At 41.2% G+C, this 26591-nt stretch overlaps 1 protein-coding gene across 5 annotated transcripts in view; it reads left to right on the top strand.

Annotated features, from left to right (window-relative positions):
* Positions 1-856: 856 nt before the first annotated feature.
* Positions 857-26591, top strand: part of larp4b (La ribonucleoprotein 4B) — a 48183-nt gene continuing 22448 nt past the window's right edge. For 4 of the 5 annotated variants that reach the window (XM_084008816.1, XM_084008814.1, XM_084008815.1 and 1 more), the window contains exons 1-4: positions 857-1361; positions 6879-7010; positions 22169-22322; positions 25206-25379. In XM_084008816.1, the coding sequence (XP_083864942.1) occupies positions 6930-7010; positions 22169-22322; positions 25206-25379 (409 nt within the window). In that variant the 5' untranslated portion in view covers positions 857-1361; positions 6879-6929. Of the gene's footprint in view, positions 1362-5293; positions 5316-6878; positions 7011-22168; positions 22323-25205; positions 25380-26591 lie in introns of those variants that run through there. The other variant, XM_084008813.1, reaches the window with a different exon arrangement.

Genomic DNA, 26591 nt, shown 5'->3' with positions numbered 1-26591 from the left:
GAGCCTACTTCTCACTTGATTTATTATCTCAGTAAACATTGTAAACATGAGTGTATCGTCTCAACCTCTAGTTTCAAGTTTTCTTCAATACAGCATGATGTTCATTTGGTAAATTATGGTCAATATAGAGTCAGATAGACCAGAAAGCAAGAGATATGAAATATGAAGCTTTTTGTTCGCTGCTTTACACCAGAAGCCAGATGGATCCAGATCCAGTAAGGTTGCTGCGCTGGAGCTTGTGCTCATCAGATCCACCCGTCACTCCTCTGCAGTCCAAATATGGTCACTTCATTCGTTGGTTGTAAAAATTCCAAGATGATGACGGCCAAAATTACCATCTCAAGACTTGGTGAAAACCTACCGACAATTAATCTGATTCTAATAAATAGATTATTTTGATTTTAGATGAAATAACAGGGCTGATATTTTTTTGAGTCTTGAGTTTAGAGTCTCAGTCTATTCATGGACAAAATACTAAATTGCTTTGTACTTCTTTGTATATATGTGTCCATGTCCACTGCATCTGACAGAGATATTTATGTTAATTATGTGGTAATGAAGGGTTGCCACTCTGTTAAGAAATAATCCGATCCGATTGCAATATATTTTTGTCTTAAGTTGCATAAGGCTCAACTATAGTTTCGAAACAAACGTTTCTTTTTTAACCACATTGTTCAGGGCATCATTCAGCACTGTTGGAGACGGAGGACGGGCCTTCCTGAGTGCACCATCAACAGCGTTATAGACGATCTTTGTGCTGCACACGAAAGGGAAAGGAAACAGCGACTTCTCCATTCCGAACCCCCTCCCCTCATCTCCTCTCGCATCTTTAGCTTCGCCGAGGGTTTGATCGATCGGAAGCTTTGAGACGAGTAACGTTTATTTCTCGGTTTCAGGGTTTCTTGGCTGTTTTTTTGGACACCCCCTCCCATAGAGGCTGCCGTTCGCCGTGAGGAATTTTCTTCGCGTGAAATCATTCCAGGCGCCAGATTTATCGAGCCTAACTGCACAAAGTTGATAGGCAAGCTGGCTAGCTAGCCACCTAGCTAACTCATAGCTAGCTCACTCGCTAACTAGCTTGCGGTGCTGGTCGGAACAGGAGCCCGTATTCGCAGACTGTTTTCTGGGGCGTCGTTTTGTCATTGCACTGCGACTGGTCGTGGCTTGACGCCCTGGTATCTGAAGACTATTTGCGGCGAGGTTTAGAGCGGTAAGCCGGTTGCTTCATAGCTAGCGTGCTCGATATAGCCTGCTAGCTAATACCCTGCGTATTTAGCCTGGAAGCTAATTCAAGGCCTCAGCCCAGCACCACCATCACCACCATCATAGTATTTGCATCGCCGTGCAGTGAGAGTTGACAGGTGAGTAAGAAACTGTTTTCAAGTGTATTGTTACGTCAAAGTGGGCATTAGAGCCACAGACATGCAGATACACGTTGTTTTATCGCCGTGTTGCGAAGTCAGGTTAAGTTGGCGTGCTTGCTAACTAAATATTAGCTTGATCCTAAACGATGGGGGGGTTGGGGAATCCGCGAAATCACGCCGGAGGTCGCCATCTTTCATTGGATGCTGCTGCAAGCCAGCTAACTAGACATGGCTGCTACTTTCCAGTCCGAGTCAACTTTAAAGCACAGCGTTATGGCGTGTTTACAGTTGCAACGCCTCCCCCTTTTGTTCATTTATTACCCATATTCAGCCTGTACTTTGCTCCCATGGGGCCTGCATATTGCCTAGTGACGAAGGAGTGTCGCTGTGTGCATGCATGGGCCTTGGCATGGGCATGGCATGTGAGCTGCAGCCTTTCTCGGCGGTGTCGGCTAACTAAATACGCCTGCATTGCGTCTTGAGTAGAAGTTGCGGTGCTCGCCAGGTAAATTTGACGCGAATAAACGCACCGGCAGCGCGCGGTAGCCTTGTTTGGGTGGATATAAACACCGGTTCAGCAACCCCCACAGGGACCTGCACGGTGCCTGGTGACCATCCTCCACCTGCGGTAACACATCGACTAAAAATAAACCCATTTGGCCCCCTGTTGCATTTTTCGCCACCAGGATTAGTTTGCAACAGAGTAGCATTTGGGTTATAAATCACCTGTGGTGATTATGCAGGGTGGAACAAGGCAGTGGAGGACGACCGAGCAGTGTGTGTGTTTTGGTTCAGCCCTTGTCTAGACGTTATGATTGACTCACTGCATCTGTAGAGGAGGAAATGACACGCACTGTGACCGGGGTCAGTCTTTTTATGGGATGCATAGGGTCAAACTGCGTTGTCAACGTTGTCTTGTGATTGGCCTCTGCCCCATATTGCATAAATACCAAGACAAGGTCACTTACAGTACAGTATTTATTTCTTATTGTTTGCGTTGTGCTGCATAGTGGATTGTATACAGCTTGGTATGCATTTAATAATGTTTTATTCCGGCAAAAGTCATGGCTAGAAAAACATGGTTTTAAGATGAATATTGTGCATTTTAAGATTTCCAAAGAGTAATGTGAAAAATAAGTAAATGATCCCTCTACATTGCTTTTAGGCCTACATGATAGCAGCAGTAGTATTTAGTTTCCAAAATGCATCAAGGATTTGCATCAGAGTATGATGTGTATGGTCATGTTTGTTTGTTTTTTTCCCCGTAAGAGGCCTGTTTGTCAAGTAGGCTTTTCAATGACTCTGCAATCTTGGTCTAAACGTACATGTGATTTCTTAAAAAAAACACAAATGTATTAATTTCTCATATCTTTTCAGCCTTGTATTCATATTTGCCTAGGCATGGTTAAAGAAATTAAACTAAGGTCACAGATGTTGAATACATATTTCAGTTGGCAACTTTTAAGGCTACTGTTCAGGAAAACTGAAGAACTCACAGCAGCTGTTTTGATAGCTGACTGGTATCAATGCAGAGATGTGTTCAGCCCCATTCATCGCAGTGGCATGATAAAACGCACACCCACATGCCGCCGTGTTTGGGAATCAGTATATGGATCAAAGGTCACCAGCTTTACAGCAATGCCATTCTTTTTCTGCTTTGTATGCAAACACAGCGAGTGCCCGTGTCAGAGACAGGCACACGATTGTTGTGGCGGATTATCGCTGCTTTACAAACGGCTCCAACAGGACAGAAAAGAAGGGGTTTCCAGGTCAGGGGTCCTCCTGCTCACTTTGTCGCTGTGAATGTGTAATGTTTAGGTCAGACGTCGTGGGAGTGATTAATCAATCAGACTGCTGGTCTTGAAACTGCAGCCTCAAAGAATGATATTAAAAATGTGTCAGCTCCTGATACAAAAATAGGAGAGTGCAGTTAAATGTCACCTAGAGATGGCACGATATACAAGATTTATTGTGGATCTCACACAGTTGATCATGTTGAAATTGTTAACATTGTCACAAGTAGGCATGGGATGATATGAAAAGTTAATGTCACGATTATTCTGCCACAGTAATTGCAATTCCCAATATTATCCCGATAATCATGAAAATATGCTTAAACGCTTAACATGGTATTTAAACATACTGGAACAAACAACTTGAAGCTTCTTTTTCTTTAAACAAATATTGTTATTATGAGTCACAGATAAGACTTTCGAGTGAAAAATGATCAAATCTTAAATAAGATGATCATAAATCATAAGGTCTCCCTGCATAAATGAAATATAAATACATTTAAAAACTCTATTTTTGTATCCTGTATTTTTAAACCAGACTATTTATTACTTCTCAACGATAGGGAGCTAGACAGCTTTTTCAGTCACTCGTGAAGATATTTATAAGTTAATGTAATCCTTTATTAGTCCCACAGTGGGAACATTTGTGATTGTCCCCATAATGGAAAATCACGACGATCAAGTTATTGTGAGTGATTTTTTTTTTCAACTCAGTATGCGATAAAACCCTGTATTGTCCTATCCCTAGTCACACGTGACTTTGAAAAAGCTGTCTAGCTTGTTGTCATGGTAGAACAGTGTAAAATAGAACCTTTAAGCATTGAGATCTGTTATGATCTGTGATGATCATTTTTATGATTATTCGGTTGTTTTTTTTTACCCAACAGGTTGTTTACTAAAAAAAGTGTCTTACCTGTGCTGCGATTAAAAAAAGTTTCATAACCAAATGTAAAGTTGTTCCAGTACAAAGTCCCATTTTCACACTTGAAAACATATTTTGATGATTATATTATCAATAATATTTTGGAACGATATCGTGACAGTAAATTTCATATTGTCACATGCTTCATGTCACCATAAAGAGTATAATACACTAACTGAGGTGTGGAGTTGATGCTAATGACTTGGTTGCCTGGACTTACGGCAGGCTCCTCTTGACTCGGGCCACAACTAACAGTTATTGTTGTATTTGGTGTAAATTGTTATCAAGTGTAAAACGGGTTCCCATCACGAACGCCGAGACCTCAGTTGGCATTTTTAGATTGACTGTTTTTATTTTTTTTTGCTTAACTGTCAAATTTGGTTCCGCTGGCACAGTGTCATGCCACTATTCCATGCATGTGTAGCGTTATTGTTAAGTAGAATTTGGCTTTTTATGCGTTTTAGCCTATCCAGTAGAGCCCGACTGATAAAGGATTTTGAAGGACGATACCGATACAAATGTTTGATTTAAAAATCCGAAATTCCGATATATCGGCCGATTTTTTTTTTTTCAGAAATGCGTAACAGAACATTAACAGATTTCTCTAACATTAGTTATTTGTAGTTATTTATGAGTCTTCACTAAAATGATATGATAATGCAGTTTAAAAATAAACTTGTTCATTTTATTGTCACAACGGAACAGAGGAACATCAAACTTTATTAAAGTTTTGATAAATAAAATGTATAAAAATACAAACTTAAGATATAAAACTTAAAGTCCTTTGAACAAAAACACAATAATAACAACCAAACGCAAAGTCACCAGTATTAAAAAACTTGTTAAGCTTCATAAATATAACTTCGAACAAGACTTGAGACAAATTCTGTTAAGTTCTATAAGGGTGTTTCATACGTTTTTATTTTATTTATAAAATATTAATTTATCGGCCATTATAAATGCCAATACTGATAGTTTGGAAAATGCCTAATATCGGCCGATAATATCGGCCCGCCGATATATCAGCCTGTTCAATTCTAAAATTGTGCATTTAAACCTTTTAAATAAATAATGACTAATGTTATTTATACACACATAGTTATTATACAAAAAGGAGATTGCTAATTATAATAACCAAGGCTACCTGCCGTGTTCCAGTTCTCTCTGCTCGAGCTCACCTGAACCAGCTGATGCTAACGCCCTACTCCAACAGTAAGAGCAGCTGAGTGGCATCAGGTGTGTTCAAAACGTTCATGCAGTAATATGTCATTAACTACTTAAAAACTTGATTCATTTTCCACTGCTCAGGGCCAATAAACTGATGACAAGCGGTGCCTTCTATAGATGTTCTACTGCAAAAACAATCTTCCTGTACTTATGCGTTAATGACCAGTTATCATTAGCCAACAGCCGGTTCCTCCTTGGCGTTCTAACGGAATGACTGGTAGGCTTGATTAGTCGCTGTCATCACTGGGATTATCCCAGTTTTTAGCAGGCCTTGAATGCTTCATCATTGAATTACAGCACCCTTGTTTTTGTTGTCTCATTGGTTTGAACTAGGGATGCAACAATGCAGTTAGCCCACGGTTCAATACATACCTCCGTTCTTGGGTTATGGTTTCAGTTCTGTTTCGGTACACATTTTGTGCGCAAGGAGGGGAAAAAAATGCTATTTATATATTTAAAAAAAAATCTCTTCATTTTGCTTCTAAGCTAAGATTCTTTTTACATTCAGACACATTCACATGTCACATGTCTATTATATAATAAAATAAATACATATTTAAATAAAAAGTGCTTCTTAGCCTTGACAACTGGTGTAGGGTAACATGGGGTAAAATGATTTCAAAAGTAAATGTAGATATTTTAAATAAACATAGTCACTTATTTAAATAAATATACCTTTAAACATAAAGTCACTGATTTGAATAAATATACCATTAAACCTAAAGTCAAGGTTGAATAAAAATACCATTATTCCACGTCAATGTGTTTCCACGTTGTTTTATAGAAGTCGGGAATTACTTAAGTGCTGAACAATGCGCAATGGCAGTGTATTGATTAGGTGACGAAAGCCCGCATCTCAAACTCTGGAAAAGAGCTGCAAATCTTTAGCAATAAACGTCCCACTGCTCTTGTTCTGTTCTTGTGTTTTTCTGCACCGGTAGAATCGGCTTGTTGGAAGACACCAACGAGAGACAACTGTTTTAACTGCTGGTGGTAGCCAATTCAGAGAGAAATACACAGATGGAAATGTGAAATTACATGAAATTTTATTGCAAAGCCAGAAATACCTCAATTCACAAGTGCGTAATGAACCGTGCATGGCCAACCGTACGGTTCAATATTGTATTGAATCAAAATGTAGTTGTCATCTCAGTCAGGGTCTTAAATTATTTATTGGCCAAGTTTCAGCAACATTTGTGTTCAGATAAATCACACAGGGGAACTCTGTTGACAAGTCAGTTTGGTTTGGCTTTTGCAATTTAAGATAAACAAAAAAACGTGTGCGATTGATCTGATTTTGAGGTATAGCTCTAAAGTAACATAGATAGATGGATACATTGGATGAATACATTCTTCTGTAATCAAAGTGGCATTGAAAAAAAGTCCCAGCCGGTAGCTTTATATATAAAGTGAAGGAGTCCGTCACAGACTTTTAGAAAGTAACTATCGGACACTGCCCCTTTCCCCACTGGTCTTTTTCATTGTACACGTGTTACAAGTGATATTATGCCACAGTTCCACACAGTGATAAATTCTTGAATCTAACTTGTTTGTCCCCTCCGCCCCCTGCAGCTTACTTGGTGACACAGACTTCTCCCAGAGGAGCCAAGAAGCAGACGGCTCATGACTTCTGACCAGGACACGAAAGTTGTAGCTGAACCCCAGGTGCAGCCAGTACAAGAGGCAAAAGAGAACTCTCATTTGGTGAGTTTTTACGGACGCTGATGCATGTTTTACCACACGCTGTCCTGCCCTTTTTGATGCATTTTGATACATTTACATTTACATTTAGGTCATTTAGCAGACGCTTTTGTCCAAAGCGACTTACAATAAGTACATTTGTCAAAAGAAGGAACTACCTGGTTGATACTAGAGCTGGTACAATATATAGGATTTTATTGCTGATTGCGATTTAAAAAAAAACATTATCCATTATCAGTATAATTGTAAATATCATGAGTTACTTGAAAAAGCTGTCAGCTTGCTGTCATGGGAGAGAAGAGAAAAATACAGGATCCATAAGTATATTTTAAAAAAGTTTTACTTTTATTAATGCAGGGAGACTGTATGATTTAGGATAATATTTTTTTCTGTGACGCTACAAAACATTAGTTTCTGAAAGGAGCATCAGATTGTCAAACATTAAAATAAAATAGTGATTTCTTCCTTTCATGAAAATTTTGGCAGTACAAAAATTATTCCATTGTCAAATCACAAACAAATAGATTAATACATGATTAGACAGTAATTACTGTTCAATAAAATCCTTCATCATGCTACATTTAATTTTGTGTTATATTATATCTAAGGGCTGCACGGTGGTGTAGTGGGTAGCACTGTCGCCTCACAGTAAGAGGGTCCCGGGTTCGGTTCCCGGGTCGGTTCCTTCTGTGTGGAGTTTGCATGTCCTCCCCGTGTAAGCGTGGGTTCTCTCCAGGTTCTCCGGCTTCCTCCCACAGTCCAAAGACATGCAGGATGGGGATAGGTTCATTGATGACTCTAAATTGCCCGTAGGTGTGAATGTGAGCGTGAATGGTTGTCTGTCTCTACATGTTGGCCCTGCGATAGACTGGCGACCTGTCCAGGGTGTACCCTGTCCAGGTGTACCCTGCCTTCGCCCAATGACGGCTAGGATCGGCTCCAGCCCCCCCGCAACCCTGAATACACGATAAGCGGTAGACAATGGATGGATGTTATATCTAATATATAATATCAAATATAATCTAATATATATTGTGTTTCAGAACATTTTCTGGAAAACAAAACGAGAAGCTCTTTATGGTATTCATACAACTATATTGGAAATGGGAGGGAACATATCCACAGAGGGGGAAACAGCTCCAAATAAGAATGAAAGTGAGGTGTGAGCCCACAGGTGTTTTTGGAGGGGAAGCCTGCCAGGGTAATGTAAATGTATTGTGATTCATTCAGAGTTGGTAGCCTTGTAAATTCAAAGGCCATCTGTAAGTGAACTGTATTGTAAGAAGGAGCTTAAGCGGGTCTGGTTGAACCACAAGCTTAGCGGTTCGATTTCTGGGTCCTTCACCTTGACTGGTTTAGATTTCCCATTGCGATTATGTATAATAGAGAAGTGTTTGTAAAGAAACATGAAGCAGAGAAAGAAGCAATTGTTGTAACTGTAGAACTACGACCTCTTGCTCTCTTTTCATGAGCCTGTAGTGGCTCTATTGATCACAGACATGACATCATGTTTCTTGTTGGCCAGGGGTGAAGGCCTGGACTTAAAGGAGAGGGGTGCAGCAGAGCACAAGATCTGACCACACAACATAATGCTTTTATCTACTCAACAAACTGGACTTTGTCGGAAAGAGATATTGGGAATGGAAAATAAGATGTATTGTCACAATTAACCAGGTGTCAACCTCCGGTTCTGAAAAGTGAAGCCAAATCTGAAGTGCCATAAACTTGGACTTTCTCGACTGGCCATCAGGGGACGACTCCTGGTTGTAAAAAGAAGTCTATGTAGTTGTATAGAAGTTAATGAGAAAATGACCCTACTTCTCTTGATTTATTATTAGGGTTGGGTATCGTTTGAATTTGAACGATTTCGATTCCTTGTTTCGATTCCGGTTCCAAACAATTCTCAATTCCGATTCTTTTAAGAGGCAGGGTAAAAAAAAAAGTTTAGGATATTTTAAATGAGCTCGCTAACCAATGGTCTTTATGAATGAAATAGTCTGACATTCTCCATCAATTTAATTCTATGAACTTTTTACTTTTTATTAACTTTACTATGAATTTCTCACAGGGCTGTTTTCAACTACAATATATATATCAAATCTATGAACTTGAATATAAATATTATAAATTATGAATACATGTTCACAGGGGTACACTTTCCTCAAGAGAGCTTTATTTTTGAAAACCTCATGAAAACACATTTACAGTGTATGATGCTGCAGGTACTTTAACATGTTACCGTGCTCCCTCTGATGGGCTAACCTGGTGCAGAATAGAAAATAAACAATAAGAAACAACTTTTAAAACCTTCCTTTTGTTGCACCGACATCTTCCCCTTTTGCCGCTATGATGAACGGAGTAGGCTGGCTAACGTTAGCAATCTCAGGTTGTAAATTGTCTATGAAAAAATACGTGGGCTAATTTGTTAGCTGCCTCAGTGTGTGCGCTATCCATGCTCGACTCGCTCGGTTATGCAAACACTTCCGGTGGACACTTCTTCGTTGGTGTTCAGCGGCTTCTTCGTCTCCGGTCAGCGGACCGGGTATCGAAACTATTAACTATTAACGATTCCGGAAAGCTTGTCCCGGTTCCAATCGATACTCGATTCTCGATACCAAACCCTATTTATTATCTCCGTAAACATTGTAAACATAAGTAAACATAAGAAATTTAAGTACTTCAAATCGGTCTGAAAAAAAGTGGTATCGGTGCATCTGTATTTGCAGAGGCTTCCAATGCTGGTGCATATACACCTTCTGTCATTTACCTTTACGTTCCCACAACAATATACAGAGAAAATGTTTCATATATATTTTTGAATGGTGATTAACTATGATTAACCCACAGCTGCCCTGTGATTAATCTGATATAAAGGGCTTTAATTTTGAAATTCTACATTCAAGTTCCAGATTCAGTGAGTGACACTTTGAGGTGGTCTGCTATCGGGCTGAAGCGATTATTTGAGTAACTCGATTCCAAAAAGTGCTTGAGGCAAAAACTCTGCCTCGAAGCTTTGTTAAGTTGCTATCTTGCGCATTATATGGCTGCAGGGATCTTTGTTGAGAAAGCCCTGCAGCGTCTCAGCTTCAGGCAGCCGCAAACCGGAGCAGTGAGGAGTCTTTTTTTTCCTTCTTTTTATTCCTGTTTATAGTCATTGACCGAATGTGTTAAGAAATTATTTTTTTATCGGATTATCGATTAATCGATGGAATAATTGGTAGATTACTCTATAACAAAAATATTTGATAGCTGCAGCCCTAGTCTGCTATCAATCTGAAGTGAAATGAGTGTGTGACTATGGATAATACTGTTTAAATCTAATCTGAATTTAGAAGGAAGTTGGCTCGTATATAAGAATTTGAAGTCATTTTTTAGGTCAGATTGGTCTTTGGAAATGTATTCTTTATTGTAGTCATTTTCAGTAAATATTTCCACTGTTGGATTTGAACTTTTCTCTAAAATACAGTTTGAGTTGTCGCATTTAATTATTATGATTATCATAAATCGTAATATCTCCCTGCATAGATCAAGTATAAATGCATAAAAAAAATATTTTTGTATCCCGTGTTCTAAAATCAAGGTCTATTTTTCATTTGTCTAACATGATAGCGAGCTAGACAGCTTTGTCAAGTCACCTGTGATGATATTGACTATTTTCCACAATCAACATATTATGAGTGTGAAGAAAGAAAGAAGTGAGCTTACCAGACCCCTGAGCTGTTGGTGGTTGAGTTGCCTTGTAATATAGACACCATCTTTTGACGAGCAAGAAGAATACATGGAATCAAATGAGCTGTGTCTGTGTTTCTGCCACATCAATGCTGTTTTGTAAATTTAACCGTCTGTCATTTGTCTGGCAACATTATCAGAGTGTAATGCTAAATCAGTCTTCTCTTAAGGAAATACTGATGTTTTTGTTGCTGCACACGTCATGCTTTTCTACTGAAGTGTATCTTTTTACTTTTATGCAAATAATAGGAGGCATGATTGGGTTTTAAGAATGCAGCCGTAAATAGTTTTATTGCACAAAGGAAGAAAAGCTGTTTAATGGGGTGTGGACAAACTGCAATGAGTGCTTTAATAACTTTGGCAAAGAGTAAAATTGGCACCTGATAAGTCGTCTGCACATATTGTATCTGCCAGATAAACCACAGTTGAATACATTCCAGCTTCATTATGTGACCAAGTAATTTGTGACGAGAGGCATCTAATGTATATCGGTCTTTTCTCTTTGTGATGGGTGTGTCTGGAATTTATAAAAGGTAATTGGGTTGTTGCCCATAGTTTTCAAGACGGTCACCTGGAGGAAACATCCAGAAGTATAACTATTATTTTGGAGCGTTTGTTGAGATCCTCTGAGCTGATAGTTTGGCGATGTGCCTGACATCATCCACCACACAGACCAAACATTATCTTGTTGCAGTCAATGCTGTATTCTGTTTTCTGAGGTTGAAGTAATGTAACTGCGTCAACGTCGCAGGCTTCAGTAGAAAAATTTACGAGATGTGGAGGAAGTGTGTGATGATAAAAATAATACAGCAGTACAGCTTCACTGAATCTTGTTCTTTGTGTTTAGTTGAATACTGTGAAGACTGAGCAAACATTTTCAGTTACATTTTTAATTAAAATTTGCAGTTTTTGTGAGTTAGCAGATTAGCAGTAGATAAAATAAATCAAGGTTAGTTTACCAAGTAGAACAAATGTGATGGATGGCTTTGATTTAACTTGGAGAGAGAATATATATGGTGGTAAACCTGGAAAAAAACTATTCTATGTGTGAAGGGCTTGGAGATATGGTGGAAAAATCTTATCACAATCATTTTTTTCATATGTCAATATTGATATATATCACAATATAAATCACTTTTTTAATAACATTTTTAATGAATTTCTGTCAAACTTATAGGTTGCTTTTTACTCCTAAATTAGATAAGATACACTGTATTTCCAAAAGTATTGGCTCACCTGCCTTGACTCGCATATGAACTTAAGTGACATCCCATTCTTAATCCATAGGGTTTAATATGACGTCGGTCCACCCTTTGCAGCTATAACAGCTTCAACTCTCTGGAAGGCTTTCCACAAGGTTTAGGAGTGGGTTTATGGGACTTTTTGACCATTCTTCCAGAAGTGTATTTGTGAGGTCACACACTGATGTTGGAGGGAAGGCCTGGCTCTCAGTCTCCACTCTAATTCATCCCAAAGGTGTTCTATCAGGTTGAGGTCAGGACTCTGTGCAGGCCAGTCAAGTTCATCCACACCAAACTCTCTCCTCCATGTCTTTATGGACCTTGCTTTGTGCACTGGTGCACAGTCATGTTGGAACAGGAAGGGGTCATCCCCAAACTGTTCCACAAAGTTGGGAGCATGGAATAGTCCAACATCTCTTGGTATGCTGAAGCATTCAGAGTTCCTTTCACTGTAACTAAGGGGCCAAGCCCAGCTCCTGAAAAACACCCCACACCATAATCCCCCTCCACCAAACTTTACACTCGGCACAATGCAGTCAGACAAGTACCGTTGTCCTGGCAACCGCCAAACCCAGACTCGTCCATCAGATATCCAGATGGAGAAGCGTGATTGGTCCCTCTAGAGAACGTCTCCACTGCTCTAGAGTCCAGTGGCGGCGTGCTTTACACCACTGCATCCCACGCTTTGCATTGCATTATCCGATTAATCGATGGAATAATCGGTAGATTACTCGATTACAAAAAGATTTGATAGCTGCAGCCCTACATAAATATATTGCATGTACATTTACATTGTCTCTGAATGATAAGGAATTAGAACTACTAGACTGTTTCTTCAATACATTTCTCATATTTTCTTACTGATTTAATGGATTTTTAATCATTTTTGGGCTAAATAGCAATATATGTCAGAAACATCGCAATTGGATACTTTCCTCAAATCGTTCAGCCCTAGTGCCACACAACCCAGGCGGTTTGATTGATGGCAATGCGTGTGACACCCAAAGTCGAGGACAAATGGAGTCACTAGGGTGGGATGTTACACCACCCTCCAGCCAAATACTGTAAATTCTGGTTATGAGAAGTAAACTGCCTCTATAAGCCGCTAAAACAATTTGTTGTTGTATGGATTTCTGATTATTTCCTAAGAAAAGACGTCTGATTAGACTGAAAGTAGGTAAACTAGATTTAAAATACTTTGACTGTATTTGGCACCAATGCTTGAGGAGTACAGTTCCAGATCACTCCCTGTTGCTTCGGTCTCAGTTATGTTTCAGGCTCCAGCACATTTTAAATATCCGTCTTCCTCAGACCAAAGACCATGCTTCTTTGTGTTTTGGAGGAATAGCATTCACTCTCTCTATTAGTGATGATAATTGCGGCTTCTGCTTCAGGACAGAGGAGATGCAGGGATTTGAGTTGAGAAAGTGAACCGAAACAAAGGAAATGGGTGAAAAAAGAAGCGGATGGCCTTCAGGCAAAGAGTTATTTTTCCTGAGCGATCCAAAGTAAGGAAATGGAAAGAGCCCTTTTTCCACTCATTTACATATAGTCAAGATCGGAAAGAAGATTGACAGCGAAAAGGAAGGGGCAAACTCCAGTGGGCAAATGCTTCAGGCTGTTGGTATCATGACAAGCCATGAGATTAGTGTCTAGAAACCAAAACACTGCTTTCAGGGTTGAATACACACGGTTCAGGATGTCGAGGCTCCTGAACAAAGTGACACATGACGCACGCTTTTTTTCCCTTCCCTTTTTAAATCATAAAAGTAATAAAATGTACAAATGACATCTGCACGGAATCAGTTCACTCCAGGTTATCTTTATAAATACACATTTTATTTGGTTGTCACTTGACATGCTCCCCTGCTGCCATCGGTACACTTAAAGGGATAGGTCAGATGTTTTGTAGCGGGGCCATGTGAGGTACTTCTCCATAGACTGTCTATTATTATTATGTTTTACATCTTCTCAAACAGTTTTGTTTGCCTAGAGCTGTCACATGTTACAGGCTGTTAGATGTTTCTATGAAACGGGTCCTGTCCAGCTGAAGACAGAGCCCAACATGCACTCCTCACACATCCAGGGTGTTCTATGGCAGAGAGTGCACTGGTCCCTCCCCAGACCTGCCTTCTGTCTTTTTCTCAGTGTCCTCTCTTTCCTCTGTGGGGACAGGAAAGTGGCCTTGAGTGGGGGGCTTAGGTAGGTCATTGACTTCTGCTGCTGCTCCTTATGCACAATAAAGCTGCTAACAATGTCCAAAAACTCCCAGGCCTCTATGTGATGCAGTGAGTAATGATACAATCGATAAAATACACAAAACTAAAAAAAAAAAACATGGAGCATTCAAATCCAAACAATCAATGAACAGGATGTAAACATTGCGTAAATAAAACAAGAAAACGGTGAAAACACATCAGAAAACACTTACTAAAAATACTAACATAAAAAAAATACTTACTATATTATATATTAGAGATGCACCGATCCAGTTTTTTCCGATCCAATCTGATACCGATACCTGGGCTGAGCATATCGGCCGATACCCGATTCCGATCCGCTACTACTGTTGAATGAATGAACCGTATACCTTGCCATGTGAGTGAAGGCATCAGGCTTGACTTAAACATTTAGCCTTGTTTAAAAAAAGGTAACAAATTAACACAGATATAAATGTACTTAATATTATTTATTAACAAATAACAAAGTGTACATTAGCAGCAAAAATAAATAAATAACACTTGTAACCATGTAAAGTGCACTGCAAACAGATATTTTAAAATGTAATATAAAATATAACAGCTGCCTGAAACCCAACAAACAATGGCTTAATTAACCGGCGCTTGCTCCATGTTGCTCTGTTTGCTCATCACTAGCTGCTCTGTGTGCTCTGTGTGATGACGTAACCAGCGTTGCAAACATAGAATTGAAGTGACTAGATGGCTGTAACTGTATTGCTGTGTATGATATTAATAAAAATGAAATGACTTGATCAGAATGCTGGATCGGCCTCATTCATCCGATATTCGATCCAGCTAATTAGTCAATATCGGAGCCGATATCTGATCCGGGTATCGGATCGGTGCATCTCTATTATATACAATACTTATTTACACAGAAACCTTCTCTAAAAGTCCGCCAAAACAGCGATCCACTTTGCCGTCTTTGCTCTCATTTGCTGCAGCTGGGTGCGCTTCTGCCCTTCCCCCTCCGAATACCGCGTCATTACTGTAATGTCATGTATATCAGTGGAAAGCGCAGACTGTCTGCTGTCGGGAATTAGAACAATAGTGTGAATTGTTGAGGAGTTAGGGTAATTCGAATTCTCTGTGTCCATTTCTGTCGCCGGCGACAGAAATGGACACATAAGACAGGATCGTACATAAGGGTTGATTTGTAAATTGTGTGACTGAACTAGGGCTGCAGCTATCGAATATTTTATTAATCGAGTAATCTACCGATTATTCCATCGATTAATCGAGTAATCTGATAAAAAAACAGTGTTAAATGTTATTATCCTGTCTGACTCCTCACTGCTCTGGTTTGTGGCTGCCTGACGCTGAGAGGCTGCGGCGAGGAGGCGGGGCTGCTCGGCCCACCAGCACCTGTCCCGGTACCGGTTGTGTTTCTGGTGTTTTTTAACGATTCTGAACGACGAAGCGCCGACAGTAAAGGCAGCGTTCCCAGCCTGGCTCTGACCGTACTGCAAAATGTACAACCGTGACCGGAACAAACGACCGGCTGTTAAAACTACAACCGACCGGACCGCCCGGTTCGCGACACAGACGCGTGAGAGGGGAGACAGTGAGACAGGACCGGTATCTTACAGGAGGGGAGACAGTGAGACAGGACCGGTATCTTACAGGAGGGGAGACAGTGAGACAGGTCCGGTATCTTACAGGAGGGGAGACAGTGAGACAGGTCCGGTATCTTACGGGAGGGGAGACAGTGAGACAGGTCCGGTATCTTACAGGAGGGGAGACAGTGAGACAGGTCCGGTATCTTACAGGAGGGGAGACAGTGAGACAGGTCCGGTATCTTACAGGAGGGGAGACAGTGAGACAGGTCCGGTATCTTACAGGAGGGGAGACAGTGAGACAGGACCGGTATCTTACAGGAGGGGAGACAGTGAGACAGGTCCGGTATCTTACAGGAGGGGAGACAGTGAGACAGGTCCGGTATCTTACAGGAGGGGAGACAGTGAGACAGGTCCGGTATCTTACAGGAGGGGAGACAGTGAGACAGGACCGGTATCTTACAGGAGGGGAGACAGTTAGACAGGTCCGGTATCTTACAAGAGGGGAGACAGTGAGACAGGTCCGGTATCTTACAGGAGGGGAGACAGTGAGACAGGTCCGGTATCTTACAGGAGGGGAGACAGTGAGACAGGTCCGGTATCTTACAGGAGGGAGACAGTGAGACAGGACCGGTATCTTACAGGAGGGGAGACAGTGAGACAGGACCGGTATCTTACAGGAGGGGAGACAGTGAGACAGGACCGGTATCTTACAGGAGGGGAGACAGTGAGACAGGACCGGTGTCTTACAGGAGGGGAGACAGTGAGACAGGACCGGTATCTTACGGTGCGAGGGGACGGGTGTCAAGGCACAACAACTTTCTGTACGAAAAAAACGATCGACAGTCATTTTTGTCACTTAAGTCAAGAAGAAGTCTGGGCCAATCCTAGACCTAGGCCTCGGCCTCTGATTGGCTCAGACCGTGGTGATTCATCTCTGTATGCTGTGGGGAAAAAACATTACGCTACACACATAAACAGACCAGCTGAATGGAGCACTGATGTGACCAAGGAACATATTTAGCCGCACTTCACTGATTTTTGGTTGCTTCCTCAAAAACGGTCCGTGTGGAAAAATGATCCCTGCTGAGCAGGACACATAATGCAGAGAGAGGAATTTAACGAAGCTTCGAGGAAGAGTTTTTGCCCCGAGCATTCTTTAGAGCCCTACTTTGAACCTAACCTTTGAACACCAAAGAAAATATTCTAAACATAGCATTGATTAAACTGGGAAGTATTTTTTAGGTGTCAAATACATCCACAGCAGGACACAGCTTTGTTATGGTACCGGTACTCTTGTCTCTTTCTCCAAACTCCATCTACTGTAGTAATACACTGCAGTACAACCACACTTCGTTACAACTTAAGAAGACTTCCAAAATGTGCGAAGTATGGCAAGTGTAAAACGGTGTTGGGACCACAGGAAGTAAATATCCTTAGAATTGAGATAAAAGCGCCTGTTGCTAAGGCTGCACTCTTATTTCTGCATGATTGTAGAACATGATTAATTTGTGGATTATTTAACTTGACAATATTGAGACATTTCATTTACAGTTAATTTAAGATCCAATTATGAATCAAATTATTTTATATCTAGTTAAGCCCCAAGTCAAACTGGTGCCATAGTAACACAAGCCTGCTGCTACCAAACCCATGTGTTTTCCCACCTCATTCCTTATTTACACTCATGCATACACACAACGAGAATGAGGGATACACCATATGCTTTGCACATATGTGTTTAGAAACAGAAATTGAACGTGACCTATTTATGGCCCTGCATGTTAAATCAAATCTGTTTCAGACAAAAGCTGGAAAGAAAGGAGGACTCCAACTGGGATCAATCGCTCTGTAACGTTCATTCTAGGGCTGAAACGATGACTCGAGTTATTCGAGTAACTCGATTAAAAAAAATGCTTGAGGCAAAAACTCTGCCTCGAAGCTTCGTTAAATTCCTCTCTCGGCATTATGCGTCCTGCTCAGCAGGGATCATTGTTCCACATGGACCGTTTTTGAGGAAGCCAGGGCTCCATAGTGAGCATTTAGGTGCACATGTGACCAAAAATCAGTGATGTGCGGCTAAATATGTTCCTTGGTCGCACCGGTCCTCCATTCAGCGGGTCTGTTTATGTGTGTAGCGCAGTGTTTTCCCCACAGCATACAGAGATGAATCACCATGGTCTGAGCCAATCAGAGGCCAAGGTCTAGGCGGGGCTAGGTCTCTGATTGGCTCTGACCCTGGTCTCCTCGTCACTGAATGTTTGTGAGGATGTGAGCGTCAAAAATGAAGATAACTGTTTTTCTTACAGAAAGTTGCTGTGCCTTAACACCTGTCTCCCCTCCCGTTAGATACCGGTCCCGTCTCACTGTCTCCCCTCCCGTTAGATACCGGTCCTGTCTCACTTGTCTCTGTCCGAGCTGGTGTCGCAAACCGGGTGAACCAGGCGGTCCGGTCGGGTGTAGTTTTAAGAACCAGTCGTTTGATTCGGTCTGCAGTTCGCCGCGGGCGGGCCGACATGCAGTACAACCAGAGCCAGGCTGGGAACACTGCCTTTACTGTCGGAGCTTCGTCGTTCAGAATCGTTAAAAAGCACCAGAAACACAACCGGTACCGGGACAGGTGCTGCTCAGCCGAGCAGCCCCGCCTCCTCCCCGCAGCCTCTCAGCGTCAGGCAGCCATCATCTACTGTGAAAGATTTGTACTGTTGGAGGTTAAACTTTGTGCTCTGGCTACAAGCGGCGGCTTTGTACAAGTACAAAGCGGCGGCCCTTGGTGCAAATAGCTGCATTGTTTTACTTCCAATGTAGTATGTCCAACATTTAAGTGTTAATGTCGAGCCCCGCTGTTGATACAAATTTTGTGCTTGGTTTCCAATGAAAATCCTTTCAATGTTTCAGTGGACTGGATCAATTAATTTCCTAACAAGGTCTTTATTGTGAAACGTTTGCAGGACTGTGTTGTGGAAAATCCTTTCAAAGTTTACTGTAGCTGCCACTTATTTGTTACTACAAAATACAGTGTGGCTGGGACATTAACACACAGATAACGGTTACTTAAACAGGTCAATAACACTTGAGATGAGGTTGGTCTCACACATGCCTATCACCAATGTGGAGGCATTTTTCCCCTTCATTTGGTTCATGATGTCCCCTTTTGTAATCCTATCTACGAAGCTCTGATTGGTTGATTATTTCCATCTAGTGGAAAGTGAGTCAATGAGCACACTATTTACATTAATGAATAAACCAATCTGGAAAAAGGCTATTTTTGTAGTCTTTTAAAATGATGCTCTTGTTTTGTCACTTTCTTTATCTACCTGTGACGTGGGTTGATAATTATTCTCACCAGTGGAGTTTGTGGAGGTTTGAATGCTATTTACCGTCAAATAAACTGATATGGTAATACTTCATCACCTTGAACCACTTCAGTTTTTGCTAAATTAGTGTAATGGTGTAGCTCAAGGCTAAGCATTGTACAGTAGTAGTGATGCGTTTGATTGCTCAGCACTCATCTGGCCTGCTGTGCCCTCCGGCTCTGAAGCTCTCAGAGAGGGATGATGAGCCTCGGGTCAGAATACGTCCAAATTCAGCTGTTTTTGTTTTCTCCCCTGAAGGAGTCTTGCGTGTCTGCGGTCTCCGTCTTTCTGTCTGCTGCTGCTGAGAGCTCCCCTCCATCAGACAGGAAGAGCAATAAATCCAGCACTACACCGGCTGCCCTCTGATGACACCGGCTATAACTCGCCTGTGTCCGGTTCGTGATGAATCACATCTCGTCCCAAAATACGCCCTCGATCAGAGAAGCGGATAACCTTTTCCTCCTCTGTGAAAGAAGGGAACATTTAAAACATTTTGAAAGGTCAAGCAGTGCCCAGAACGTACACATCCGGTGATGTCAGCAACAGTTTCTATGGCAGCCAGCTCGAACACAAGTGGGAGTTTTTCATTAGTGCAGGGCTGGATTATTAGCACAGGGCGAGGGTGATCTGTCTGGCCAGACGCATCCCGAATGATCTCGTAGTGCAGCGCTATTGAAATACGACCCCGGAACAATGCGTTTTGCTCCTCATCTTGTATCAAGTCAGTCTTATCTCCTCTTTGCTTTCATCTGTCTTTCTTTGCTTCGGTGACTAATTCTATATTTAACTTGCTGCTTCTTTAGTAAGAAGCAAGTTTTCTCAGCTTTGCCTCAACAACTCTGCTCGTTAGCAGAATAATGTTATTAAAACCATGGCTCAAGAGGGCAAACTTAATTTGAGCGACACCTCGGGGGTTTGATTTAGCACTCGGTTCACTGGAGCATGCTTCATTTGAGCTCAGGTGTGCAACTAAACACTCCCTTTACAGCTCCAGTATTTTTGACGTAGAATGACTCAGTGCAACAGCGACAAAACAAAAGCAAGGATGGCAGCTCAACCGGATCGAGACAGCCAGTCAGCTTCTGCAACGTCAGCCTAGCCCACCGGGGCAGCAGAGCCTCAGTGCTGTCATCAGATTTGTTGAATCAACCCAGCAGCTCGCAGCGGAGGGGCCAGACAGAGCCTGGCAGTGCCTGTGATTCGACGGGGATGACTTTGGGAGGTGTGGTGGGGACGGCTTTGCTTGAAGGAGCCCAGGATTTTAGCTTAAAAGCATGTTTGGGAATCTAACTCTGCCTACCTGTGGAGATACTTAAACTCTGTGTGTGTGTTAATCATGGATCGGATACAGTGGAGCCTCATACCGCCCCCACCATCGGGAAACACCTGGCTCGCTATGCCCCAGGACTTCAATGAAACGCTGGCTCTGACCACGGCTCTGGGTTACAGTCTGTTAGCCTGTGAGACTTGTATGCTGAACCGCTGCTTTGATCCTGTGAGTATGTCCAGCATGCAGCAGGGCTTTGTGGGCCTGGTCCCTGTCAGCTTGTACCAGTGTCTCTGCTGTTTTGAAGTGTCACATGTTGTTGGTCTGGGGTAGGGATGTCCCGATCCAGCTTTTTGCACTTCCGATACCGATATTGTAGCTTTTAGTATCGGCCGATACCGGCTAATCCAAGCATGTATTAAAGATTAAAGATATTTACTTATTTTGTTGTCAGACTCATGTTGAAAAGGGTTTTACTCTTAAGAACAACTAGCCAACTTAATTAGGTTAGTTTGAATAATCCACAATGGTTGGTAATGAGAAGTTAATCATCCTCTAGTGGCAGCCCACCAAGTGTGCAATACTGGGAAGCGGTAAACGTTGTTTACCGTAATATGGCAGCTGCGGAGCCAAATAGGAGAAGTTTTTCAATTTCCTGGCAAAATGTAAAGGGGTCATAAACTACAATATAGCTGTAGATATTCCACAGGGCTTGACAGTTGGGGGTTGCTGGTTTGCCGTTGGCAACTATTTTGAGAAATTGGCAACCGATTCTTGGCCATTTAAAAACAAGGAGACCGCAAAACGGCGAAATGTGCCCCAGTCTCTTCAGCTGTATTTGAGAGGGGATTTGGCTGTCTCAGCAGAATCACGAGTAGGGAGTAGAGGTGCTGGACGAGCTGATGGTGGTGTCACTTGGGAGGCTGAAGGACCAGTGAGTGCTGTGGTGGGAATCTTAAATGTCCAGAAAACCAAAATTAGAAAAGGGACAGAACGGATGAGCAAACAACCAGTGAGTTGCTGGATACATTTTTGAGGGATCTGTGAGGAACATAACAGCAGCACTACTATTTAGTAGACATGTAAAGTGACAACACTTAAGAAAAAAATAAATAAAATCAATTATAGACCTTACTGCATCGATGCAGAATCATTCAAAAAAGCATCGCGATGCATCATAGAATCGGTTATTTCGCCCACCTGTCTTGGTTACTGTTATAAAGGTTTTAACCATTTTTTCCCCCATTTTTATAATGAAGGTGATTTAAATTTAAGTTAAAGTAAATTAAAGTTAGTGTTGAGACCTGTACCATTATATTTATACTATGTTTTTACTCTCATGGATCCTTCAGCAGCATCTGTTTTATGTCAAATTTTGAATAACTAAAAGGCAAAACCTGAAATCATGACATTTTTATGCAGAATGTGTTGTTTTTGTGTTCCTCTTGTTGCTTGATGGTTGTCTAGTTCTTCTCTATTTTCCTTTTTTCTTTTTAATGTCAGGTTAAAAACGCACATACTATATACGTATATACGTATGTGAGTTTGTCAACTTTCCATTGAGTGTAATATTTAATGTATTGTATTTCATTAAAAATTCTAAGTGAATAACAAGATGTTGGTTTACTGCTCATTTATAGTAAACATATTTTCCTATCATTAAAATAAAAGTACAGTGACTAAATATTCGTCATTCTTTTTCAACTATTGATGTGCAGATTTGAATCCGCTAACATTGACATCACTGACCAAACTCTGTGTTCTGCTCACAGGAATCCGCTAAGGTTTCAGACCTCAACCCCAATGCGAAAGCATGGGCCAACCACATGTTTAGCCTGGACCCCAGCGGGAGTGCTGACACCACAACTGCTGCCCTGCAGCCATGGAAGGAAGGCTGCAATAGTTCGGCCGATCCCGGCCCAGAAGGTCAGCCAACGGTTCGGCAAGCAAAATATGTCGACCACTTCTTTACTTTGCATCCATTTTCTGACCATTGTAACAAATTTAACTAAATATAAATGCACCGCATCTGCAATAACACATACGAGTGCTAAGTCGACAAACGCAATCAAAACAGCGTAGACATAAATAGGATGCACATGACGATAACAAAGCAGCAGACCAGTTGGACAGCGAGATACTTTTGTACACTGAGCTTATAATACGCCCTTTATTAGACTGTCAAAGTACCAAATAAATTACATCCACAGAGTCATAATGACATGTAAGGCACCAAAGCCGACTGAGATAACACAGGACTCTGACTTCCAAAATCATACGGTTTCCACCGTACTAGCTGTACGCTGTTACCAACAGATGTAGTGGTTAGCACAAAAAGGGAGGGTCACACGATGACGATGGAGCTGGAAGACCCACTTTCAAACAGTCTTCAGACACAAAAGCACATCGGTTGAACCAGTGACGGAAGTAATTGTCATTTGCATTCGAGCTAATACTGCTTTATTAGCTAGTATTAGCTAGTAGTTATAGCGTAAGCTATTAGTATAGATGTTCAATATGTAAAGGTAAGATTAAGAGTGCAGTCACATGGTAATATGTCAAATATGAAACTGACAAGAATTTTAACGTTTCTTTTACTGACTGGTGTAGCTCATGGTTGCCTTTTAATGTTGATAAAGATAATAAAGGATTTTATGATTCGCTCACATTACTTGAGCTCTGTGCAGTGCAGAAGTTTGTAAAGACTTGATTCTTTGGAGTTGAATTGGTATGTGTGGCTCAAAGTGTCACTTCGTTTTGAACACTGTGGGTAACTTGTTGTTTTGGTTTTGAAACCCTAAACAGAATAAACATGGGAGGCATTGAAAGGAGCTGGGATACAGCATGTTTTCTGCTCATCTCCCCGCACACATGCCAGTAGAAACGATCTGTAATAATCCAATTGTAACCAGGAACAGTGGCTTGAGGAAACAGTTGGTCTACTAACTCTTTTTTTACTTTGCAGTCTGTCCCCGTCCATTCTTGTCACTTTTCATGCTGAGATGCGTCTTAAATCATTCATACTCAATTAAGTATGCGCTATGAATATTCCAACCATAGCCACCGTTCCCGCCTCACAAATGACTGTAATCACTCAGCCAAGTATAGCCAATGCAGAGGCAACAAGGATATGGTGGCGAAACAGAAATGATTGATTAGTCTACATCTTCCTCTGATAGACATTGCGGCCTGCTTCATCTCTTATGTCTGTGAGGACGTTGATGGAAAATTCATTGCATAAACCAGAGACTCTATATAGTGTCTCATTTTACACCACAACAGAGAAGGAAACCTCCTTTTCCTCAGCACTAAGAGTGGCTGATGCCTCCTCTTTAAAGATGAGGTGAAAATCCCCATCTAACCCTTGTAGATCAGATCTAAAAGTGGATATTGTGAATCTATGTAGGAACACATGACAAAACAAATACGAAAAATCATGTTCTTCATATTTTTATATATACAATATTTTACCTCTTCTATGGATGAATATGTCTGATCACAGCAGCTAGTACCAACCAATTCCAACCAATAATATCATGAGATCCATCCATCAATCAGTCTGCCAATTTGGCTCTGCACAGAGAGAAGGGTGTGAGCTAATCCCGCCAGCCGTGTTCACTCGGAAACGCATGGCGTGTTTCCGAGTGAATGCAGATGATGGATACTGTTGAAACACCGCTTCAGTTAGACTTGAAGGTTGTTCCTCCGTGGCGTGTTTTGAACTTGCATGTGTTCCTAATTGTGAGCTTTATGTCTTCTTCACTCATGTTGAAGAACTTTGATTTAACAAAAAAAAGAAATTAAAATATGCATTTGAATATTAATTTCAGCATTCAATTAGTATGGATTTTTTTTTACGTTTCAAATTATATTTGATTCCCGAAATTCATTCCAACAGCCGGAATATAAACAGATCAGCCATAAAATTATGACCATCCCCTTTTGCCGCCAAAACCATCCTGTAAATTGTGAGGTGGGGATCGCACTTGTTTGTCCAGCACATCCCACAGATGATCGATTGGATTGAGATCTGGGGAATTTGGCCAAGTCAGCAGTTCAAGGTGCTGACTTGGCCTCCAAATTGGATTTAAACATCCAAGGTCCTTGGATGTTTAAAATGTAGTTACTGCAAAAATCACACATTTACCCTAATTAAAGAAACGACCATAGTGTAAATTGAAAGGATTTCATATCTGAGACAGATCTTTATTTTCGATTTCCTGTTTTATAAGTGTCATTTTTCATTTCTTCAAGACCTCTCCCTGTTTTCCGTTCTGTTCTCTGTTTTTAATTTACTGTTGAAAATGTTTCCTGCAAATGAAACACTTCCTCTGTCTATCTCTTGCCCTGGTTTAATTTAACTGGTTTCACACTGATTCACTCGGTACAACTTGATCATGGCATATTGTTACTCACCACTCTGCTGCTCCTATTTTCCCCTATGTAATAAAAACAGTTTCCATTCAAGAATAATTTCCAGCCACCTGGAGTTAAACCAGTCAGTAAAAGCCAGCACTTCCTTCTCAAAACATTTCACAGTAAAAGCACTCAAGCAGCAGCTCAAGGGATGTAAAAAGAGAGTTATCAAACTGATTGATCCTGCATCTTTGTGGTCACTCACTAAAGCAGCAAAAAGAGACAAACATGCAGCTTTTTTCCATTGACCAGGTGTATTTTTTGCTAATATGGAGACGGGACTCTGATATGAGAAACGTTGTCCTTTTTAATAGGCACCACTTTAAGTTTAAATGGCTATTGATGTCCCATCGTAACACCTGTTAATAATTATCATCTCTCTCCTTGTCGCAGGCTATGAAGCTAGTGAAGACAAGGCTTTCAAGGAGCCCCTATTAGCCGACCCAGATGAGCCTCCACCAGTGCCAGTGATGCTGGCCGAGCCGGCCCCCGTGGCCTCCGTCACCCTGGAGTGCTCCGAGCCAGCCTACACAGAATACCCCGAGCCTGGGCAACCAGGGCGCACAGGTGGGCTGGTTAGTGATTGGTTGTTAGTCAGACCAGTGTGTGGACTGGTTGTATCAGTAGGGGTTATCCATGTGTCTACGAGGTGTAGTCTTCGTTAATTTCATAACCAGGCAGGAACAACGCGGAAATAACACAGGATCAAAACCAATTACATAGGTTTCAGTAAAGTTGTTTAATAGTGAGATTATTTTGGTCCTTTTAGTGTGATGCGCAGATTCCAATGTTCTTTCTTTCTAGGAACTATAATTGACAGCTTGCACACATAACTTTTCTTTCAGAGGAAATTTAACTCTTAATTGTATGTTCACAGTTACACATTTACCATTAAATAGCTTTATATATGAACTTTTCTCCCAAACTGCACCTCTGTATAGGACCTTCTCGCATAATCTCAGAGTGGTTCAAAAAGTCGAGCTGACATAAAAAAAAATGCCTTTTTAAATCACGTCCCCGTTCATATTGTTCACCTATTTAATAAAATATGCTGACGCTATAGTACAAAAAACCTTTTGTTTTTATTGTTATATCAAAATCCAATACCTTTTTCTTCTTGGAAACTAAAATGACACCTGATTACATCAGCTATCATCTAGAGTTGGGCGGTATCCATATTTTGATACCGTCAAACCTCCTCTCTATTTTACCCTGGTATACGGGATTACCATGACTAATTAAAAATGATGACGTAAGGCTCAGACGACGTCACCAAACTCATTAGAGTTTAGCTTCTCTGCCCGACCCGAACCCGGCCAGACCCTGCCCCACCACTACCCTCGGGCTGGGTCGCTTTAAACAAGCGTTTTTATTTATTTATTTATATATATATATATATATATATATATCATTGCATTTATGCCTAGCCTTCTCCTCAGATAAGGGGAACATAAACATTAAATATTATTGGTTATATGTTTAGCAGAGTAGGTCTACGTAAGAAATGTGTACAAAGTTACACAAAGTAAAAAAAAAAGAAGACGCGACCCACAGTGTGCACGCATCATTCATAACGGTTCCGCTCTGTGCAGCTAAATCAAAGAATAAAGGAGTTACGCTAAAGTGCAACATGGAACTTGGAGACATAAAGGATAAATTAAAAACAGGACAATTAACGTTGAGCAAGTCATCAGGAAAGTCCGAGGTACGGGATCATTTCAAGTGAGTAGTGGGAGAAGGCGATAACATACGTGTCGGCTTTGTCCAGTCATATCCTAA

The sequence above is a fragment of the Eutrigla gurnardus genome (assembly GCF_963514095.1).
Source record: "Eutrigla gurnardus genome assembly, chromosome: 4".
NCBI classification, from domain to species: Eukaryota; Metazoa; Chordata; class Actinopteri; order Perciformes; family Triglidae; genus Eutrigla; species Eutrigla gurnardus.
This window is presented reverse-complemented; position numbering and strand designations above follow the sequence as displayed.